The 7,714-nt window shown below is 33.5% G+C and overlaps 1 protein-coding gene across 5 annotated transcripts; it reads right to left on the bottom strand.

The window, feature by feature from the left end:
* Positions 1–302: 302 nt before the first annotated feature.
* On the bottom strand, positions 303–2,325 carry LOC140814512 (GDP-L-galactose phosphorylase 1-like). Of its 5 annotated transcripts, none has more exons than XM_073173526.1 (3): positions 1,939–2,324; positions 1,181–1,491; positions 303–820 (listed from the first exon to the last, which is right to left on the bottom strand). In XM_073173526.1, the coding sequence occupies exons 1-3, from the start codon at positions 2,060–2,062 to the stop codon at positions 746–748; spliced, it is 510 nt and encodes a 169-aa protein (XP_073029627.1). In that variant the 5' UTR covers positions 2,063–2,324; the 3' UTR covers positions 303–745. The 5 variants fall into 5 exon arrangements, 2 of the variants coding, with proteins under 2 accessions (XP_073029627.1, XP_073029628.1); XM_073173527.1 differs by having other exon boundaries at positions 783–833; positions 1,939–2,322; XR_012114121.1 differs by lacking the exon at positions 303–820 and having other exon boundaries at positions 841–1,486; positions 1,939–2,325.
* Positions 2,326–7,714: the final 5,389 nt, after the last annotated feature.

Below are 7,714 nucleotides of genomic sequence, written 5' to 3' on the forward strand. Positions count from 1 at the left end.
AGATACAGTTTTAATTGCCTGTAAAGATTATAATAAAACAATATTTAAGAAGCTTTAAGATAATGATTTAGTGACCCTAGTACATATTAGAAAATATTAGAAAATAAGAATGGGGCGAAGAAGCACACTTATCATCTATTTGTTTTTCCAAGACTCCTTGCAAGTGCATCTATGCAATAAACAACATCTGCTCGAGGTCTAGAACCAGAAAATATACCAAGAATAGCTGACAAAAATTAACAGAAATCTGCATTTTACATATGCCTAACTCCAAGCAGGAAATCACTTACTTTTTTATCAAGAAATTAAAATGAAAGGAAACTGAAGCACAATATCTGGAGTCCAATAAACCAAGAGTTGAAGGCAATTATACATCCAAGGAATGGAAATATAATTCAAACAACTCTAAAGAACACGTATCTGGGCAGTATGATTCGAGTACAAAATGGAGTAATACACCAATAATATCTTGAATGAATTCAAATACCTTAACAATATCAAACTTTTGCCTAATTTCTTAGTTTATGACACCTCATAAAATTTCAGTTTACATGCCTTACGATTTTTTCCCATAACTTGACCAAAACTCACCAAATTTTCATTCTTCGACACAACTTGGTAGGAAGCATTTTCCTCTTCGACACATATTGGTAGGAAGTTTATAAAATTCTCATTCTTGATCAAAATCGATTGATTTCAATTGGATTCCTCTTCGACACATATTGGTAGGAAGTTGATAACATTCTCATGCTTGATGAAAATTGGAAGTGCAAGCCATCTCAAAGTCCAACAATTCATCATCAGATAGTGGAGCCATATGCTACAGAGTATGACTACATGTTTCAGCATAAATTCAAGCCATATGCACAAATAAACTTAGTTTTGACACATAAATCCAACATTTACCCATATATCTTCAATAATCAAGTTTAAAAAATATAAGACCACTTAAATCGATCAAAATTAAATTATTTCGTCGTATTACAATAACACACATACAGAAAATTAGCGAATAAAAGACAAAATAATACGTTGTTACAGCAGTAATCAAACTAAAATAAATTTAAAGAGGAAAAATAAGCTATCTGGTGTACATAAAATAAAAGTTTATCAAATTATTTAAATCAAAACATGTGGCATCGATGTTTACCAATTTCAGTCATGTGGTAAAACAAATCACATTTATCGTAACCACTATGGGTGAACTTTCCTGGGTGGATGCGGAGGTACTGGCACAGTAGTAAGATTTGTTTCCGGTACCCGGCTCAAACCTAAAGAGCACTTCCTCTTGCCCCACTTTAGTGAAGTTAAATTTGCTATCATCGAAGGGTTGGATGATCTTGTCAATACGAAATTCTGTCGGAGGTTTCTTGATATGGCTCCCCTTGTTCAGCTGTGCAATAAAACCATACTTCCCTGGAATGACCTTTGTCTCACAGGATGTTACGTCGTGCTTAAAAAGTCCTCTTCTCATGCGATCCTCCCACTGTCCTAACAAAAAATTGTTTAAAAAGGAAATCTGAGAAATTCCTCCATCACAAAATTCTTCGGCAACTATGGAATGATCAGGATTCTTGAACTTGTATACGGGTAACTTTTAAACTGGAAAAGGAAAAAATGAAAAAAAAATTAAGTAAGTACTCTAAGTATAACTCAGACTTATCAAGAGGTTTCCTCATTGTTTGCTACTTCCTCGTAAGCAAGAAATAAATAGAAGCTAGATATTGTCCTAATAAAACATTTGACTTTATTTTTTTACCAACGACCCTAGCAACCTTTCAGCGAAGCACATCAGAAAATCATCATACAACTTGAGTAATATACGCCCGTGATTTTCTTTCGCTGAACTCCCAATACAATTAATTTAGCTAACAAAAAATCTAGAAATTATCATAAAATAATTTCATAAATAAAATGATATTTAATCCAAGAAAATACCAGGCAACCAGCAGCTTCCGAGGAAATTGCGGTCACAGCCCAGCGTCACGCTTTTGTGGTCCTCCAATGGAGCATTCTCTTGATAGTTTGAAACCACAGTTGGCACCCTCTTTATAGTCAACATTTCTATCTCTATCTCAAAAGAAAATTTAAATCAACAATAGTAAACGAACATTCACTGGCTTATAATTAGTTTAAACGAGGTGTCGACGAAAGGAACGTATCCTCCGTCGGCAAGGAAGAGAAGATAAGAGGGGCAGCCGCCTTCCGAGTGCAAAGCACCCCCGTCCTTCGGGAAGAGATGGGTTCTGTGCTTGTCGTTAAATGCACAATTGAAAGCCACCGCCTCCTGATATCGTTCAACCGTTGAAGCTTCAAAGTGGCAACCGTTTCTCTCGTTTGGCACTTGTGAGGGGAGAAATTATCTGATTGGATCTTGAGAAAACGTGGAGAGTAGAGTGAGGGTAATTTAGGTAAATTAAAAAACAGACCAAGACACCAATTAGTTACTCTAATATGTTTAACTTTAATAAATAGTAAAAGATATTATATATAGTTGCAATTTGCAAGGCATGTTCTTAAATCTTTATAACCAAATTATTTGGTAAAACTTCATGAAATTCGTAAAGATTTGAATGTATTTTTAAAACTTCAAACTCATAATCAAACTCTAACCTCACGTCACCTCTCTTTTCTTCTTTCTTTTTCTCGTCTATCTATATCGCTCTCTAATTTTCAAAATTTATCTATATATGTATTTTATTTTCTCCTTTTCAAATTTTCATTTTTATTGCTCATTTAGTAATTTTTATTTTAATTTAATAGGAAATTGTGAATTTTAGAATTGATTTTGTGATTTTTAATTTTATTATACCTAATATTTAATAATAATAAAAGATGATCCAAAAAATTACACCTCTTAATTTTAATAGTTTAATAGTCTCTCAACAAGCATGATAAAAAATAAAATAAAAATTAAGAATTTAGACTATAATTTATAAAGAAATTTTATGATATAATTGATAAAATAATTTGTTTCATTTGTTATATAAAAAAGTACATTTCATTTCATTATTTTATGACTTTTAATCTTAAATTATACAAGGTTTAAAATTATTTAATTATGAATTTTTTAAATAAAATTATTACACTGCTTATAAAAGAATCATATTTATTGGTTCATATAATTGAAACTAAAAGTAATTTTTTTAATAAATTTAAAACATTATTAATTTGTTGATTAAAAATTGATTTTTTTAAAATCTTTTTAGTATTTTCAATTAATCTGTAAACTATTATATTCATGTGAAAATAATATTATTTACTATTGCATTAATATAATTTTTTTATTAGAAAAGTGATACTTTACAGATTAATTTAAAATACTTAAAAAATCAATTTTTAGTCAAAATAGTAATTAAAAAATTTAACTTTATTTATTAAAAAAATTAATTGCAATTATATTACTAGGTTTGTTTTACAATTTTCATCTTAATTTTATAAATAGAATGTTGTATTTTTTAAAAAAATTTACAAGCATATATACAAACTCACATATATACACATATACATGTAAAGATTAAATAATTTAACATTAAAATAATTTAGTTTATTTATTAATATAAATTTTTAAAAATTATTTCAAACCGAATATGTTATCTATGTCAATTAATTATTAGTTCAAAGAAATTATAAAAAATAATGAGTTAAAATTAAGTAAAAAAATCTTATAATTATATACAAAAAGTTTACAACAGTCTATAAAAATAATGAAAAAAAGTTTACGAGAATCCTCATAAATCAGTTTGCAAATCTGTGAGATTTTGTAAATGTCAATAAAAATTTATCAAATCAACAAAAGTCAGTAAAAATCATCAAAACTCTAGGTTAAATATACCTACTAAATGCTCGAAATATCAAATATAAGATTCATCCATTTGGAATCAATTATGAATCAAAGGCTAAAGGGGAATTGTAGTGCTCAAAACTAGTACACGTAGACCCCATGCATGATTGAATTAATTTATTTATTTATTTAATAATCCAACGAATGGATGCTAAGTGTCAAATTATTTTGAATGCATACATGTTTATTTTATTATGCAAATTTAAAATGTTTTGTCAAGTCTTAGATTTCAGATGAATCTTCAATATCGAACCGGAGGAAGGAGATCATGTTGGGGATCGATGTAGACTTTATAGGAGGGAGGGTGAATAAACTCTATGGTGAATAAACTCTATCCTTTGACGATAGATTTTGCAAAGTGTGGTAGAATCCTGTTAGAGATTGTAGATGTTCTTGTTCAAGAGTCGTCCAACAGATTACAATAATAAGTACGGAAACAATCCGATGGAGTAGGGTGAAAATAGTAATAACAGTAGGCAGTAGAACAGTAGTTGTTTCTGGAAGTTCGAAGATAAAATCTTCTACGTCTCCCCTTCTTCTGTTTCCAGAAGGTATCATTAAAAGACTTTGGATTTTACAGTACAACACTCGTACACACCCACTTCAGCAGAACTTATCTTATGCCTACTGAAACTCTTAGTAGCTCAACACAATATGATTCAATATGACAAGGTTCTGGAAAAGACTCTTTTCCTGTTTACAAGCTCTTCATCAAAATAATATCGTAAGGCGTTTTACTAGAAGAGATGAAGAAACAGCAGTACAAAATGATTTCTAAAGATCAAATGTAAGATATGAAGCGTGTACTGCTTTTCTGCAAGTTGAGCTTGGAAGATAACGATTTGTTTGCGGTTTCTCAATGTAACGTTGGATAGATAATGTGTTTCTTGATAAAAATAATCAGCGTTGTTTTCTTCAAATGGGTTTAATCCATATATATAGATAACTTGAATCCAACGTCTATAATCAAACGTATTCTTTGACTTCTGAAAGAAACAAATTTATTGCTTAAAATGGTTCCTCCAAAAAGGCTTCAGAACAATCAATCTTGTTACATACTAAAATAGGTAATGCGTATTAAATGACTTTGTTCAGCATTAATGAAGCATTTAATACTCGTACTTGGTAAAGTAACGATAACATTTAATATATCAAGGATAGGTTCTGTTTCTAGCAGTGAGTCAAGTTCTGCTTCAGTTTCTGATAAGTACTCGAAGAGTACTGCTTAGTTAAGGCGACGAGAGAACTTTTGTTTTTATATAGTCTTCTGGTTTCACTTAACGAGATCTACTGGTTTTGACTATCATCACCGCAATTAAATTAAGTCTATCAATTTCCTCCTTTACGGTGATGCCAAAACCTAGCAGTGAGTAAGAAGAAGAAAACAGTTAAATCACTAAATATAGCAATTATAAACTGAAGGATAAGTAAACAATAAATCAGAGTTAAAATATTAATCATCAGTTTCAATGTCTCTGAAAAGTGCATCATCGTCATCCTGAGGTTCCTGGCTTCTGAGGGATGATTCTGCTTGATGATGTCTTCCCGGTCTACCTTCCTCTGTTCTAACTTATGTTCTGCTCACTGATTCCCTGTTTTTGGCATCAAGGCGAGTTAGCATTTCATCCATTTGGCCCAATAGACTGATAATGCTATCATTCATCATTTCCAAAAATGAGACTTGATTCGAAACACGATCATTCATAATCTGAATAGACTAAGATTGGGACTCAATCTTGGTGTCAATGGATTCTAGTTTCAAATCAGTACCCTCCATTTTAGTCGAAATCGATCGAAGAGATGGCTCATGAGAAGCAACTGTTCCTAGAACATCGGATTGTCCAAGAACTATGTTGGCATGATTAGTCAAGACATTCTTCCTGAAGATTTCAGATTCAACTTCTAGCTTAGCTAACTATTTTGTCGTTTTAACGACATTATTCGTTATGCAATCTCGGAAGAAATAGGTTGCGTCGACTTTACCAACATGTTCAAAAGACATCTTTTTGATGATCTCTGAGATTATTTCAATGTTCTGTTTAATCGAATCAATCTAAAATTCAAGATCAAAGTGTTCTTCATCTGAGGATGGATTTTTAGCAAGCATGCGCGCAAATATTTCAGCAAGATGCGCAATGTGAGCAATGCGAGTAGGAGACTCAGTAGGAAGAACTGCTAATTTAGTAGAAGTAGTGAGATCTGATGGACCAGTAGAGAAAGCAGTAATCTGTTTAGTAGAAGATCTTGCAGCAATAGTAGAGGGTCCAGGAAATTCTCTTTCTTTTGGTTGCATGGCTTCGATGGCCTCCGACTGTTCAGCGGCTGTATTTTGATCAGTCAAGATAGTTATCATTTCCCTTCGATGTTCAGAAGAGAAGATCTCCAAATTCGGCAGTGACGGAGATTTGGCAGCATCTGATTCTGCTAATTGTTGAGCTTCTGGAGAAGTTACCGGTTGGACCATGTCATCAGGCAGGGCTACTTCTAGTGCAGCATAGATATCAACAGCAATGGATTGAACGAATTCATCCACTAAAGCAAGTTCACGGACAGAGATGAGAGGAGAGTAGTGAGTAGGCAATTTGGCAGAGGCAGGAGTAATGGAAACTTTAGCTTTTGGAGAAGCCATGGTTCTTTCCTCAACTGGCTTATTCTGAGAAAGTTCTCGAACAAAGCCTACTGAATATTGAATGGGCTCACCAAACACCTGTTCTTGAGCAAGAAGTTGCTCATTCATCAATCTCAAGCGTTCCGAGAGAGTATGGATCACGTTCTGATCCTGAGCAGCAGTTGGAATCTTGGCATCAAAGTTAGACTGAAGAGTCTTTAAATCTGATTCCAGTCGTTGTCGTTTAAGCTGCTCAAGAATGAACCCTCGGTGTTTCATTGCTTCGATCACATTCTCAGTTTTGACAAGTGCAAACACTTTTTCCTCATTTCTGAATATTTTTCCGAAAGCACCTTTTCTCCTGAAGAAGGTAAGAGGATGGTATACTCGAACCTTGTGCCAATCATCAAAGAAAGTCATTTCTTCATTGGCAGAATTCTCAATATCTTCCAGATGAAGATAAACACCAGTTGAAACAAATGAATTGGCGGCATGAAATGGTGGTTCTTCAATGAGTTTTTCTTTACCTTTACCTGAAGATACAGCAGGCAATATGGGTCGAAAAGCAGAAGACCCTGCAGTAGATTCACGAATGACCACTCTAGATGAGGTTCTGAAAATTGGAACAAAAAAAGTGGTAGTGGCAAAGGCAGCAGCTGGTTTGGAAATAGAGGTGATTTCTGGTACAGAAGGCACGGCTTCTGGAAAAACTTGTTGCAATGGGATAGCATCTAAATCAGCAATTGCTGTTGTTTTCTTGATGCGAAGGAGAGTGCGGGCTTTCTTCTTGGTAGGAGTAGCAAGGGCAGATGCTTGATTAGGATCAGACTCCCCAGAGACTGTTTTATCAGAATCCGTAGAGATAACCACTCTCTTTCTCTTTATCTTCCTCTGAGGTTCTCGAGCCTCAGTTTGTGCATCTCCAACCTCCTTTTTCATGGAAATAAATTCAGCCACAGTTGGCTTTGCCCTAAGCGCAAGAACATTGTCAGCATCAGCCATTGTGACGTAGGAGGCATCCTGATTAGTAGTAAAAGCAAAACCAGCATCTTTGAGCATTGTGCTGATCTGAATAGCAGAACCAGAACTTTTTCGTAGCACCATATCCTTCATTATTTGAAACAAGAAAGAACTCCAATCCACTGAGTAATGGCAATCATCACCTGAACCTTTTCTTTAGTCAGCCGATCAAACGTTCCAGCTTTCACCAACAGTGCTTTTGCTACAATGTCAGAAAGCAGTTGAAATTCCATCTTCAAAAG

This window comes from Primulina eburnea, chromosome 15, assembly GCF_022965805.1.
Source record: "Primulina eburnea isolate SZY01 chromosome 15, ASM2296580v1, whole genome shotgun sequence".
NCBI classification, from domain to species: domain Eukaryota; kingdom Viridiplantae; phylum Streptophyta; class Magnoliopsida; order Lamiales; family Gesneriaceae; genus Primulina; species Primulina eburnea.

Coding starts and splice junctions, on each gene's coding strand:
- LOC140814512 (XM_073173526.1), bottom strand. CDS start 2,062: ATGTTGACTATAAAGAGGGTGCCAACTGTGGTTTCAAACTATCAAGAG. Junction 1,492..1,938: donor CGGAAGCTGCTGGTTGCCTG/GTATTTTCTTGG, acceptor ATTTTTTGTTAG/GACAGTGGGAGGATCGCATG. Junction 821..1,180: donor CCATAGTGGTTACGATAAAT/GTGATTTGTTTT, acceptor CATACTCTGTAG/CATATGGCTCCACTATCTGA.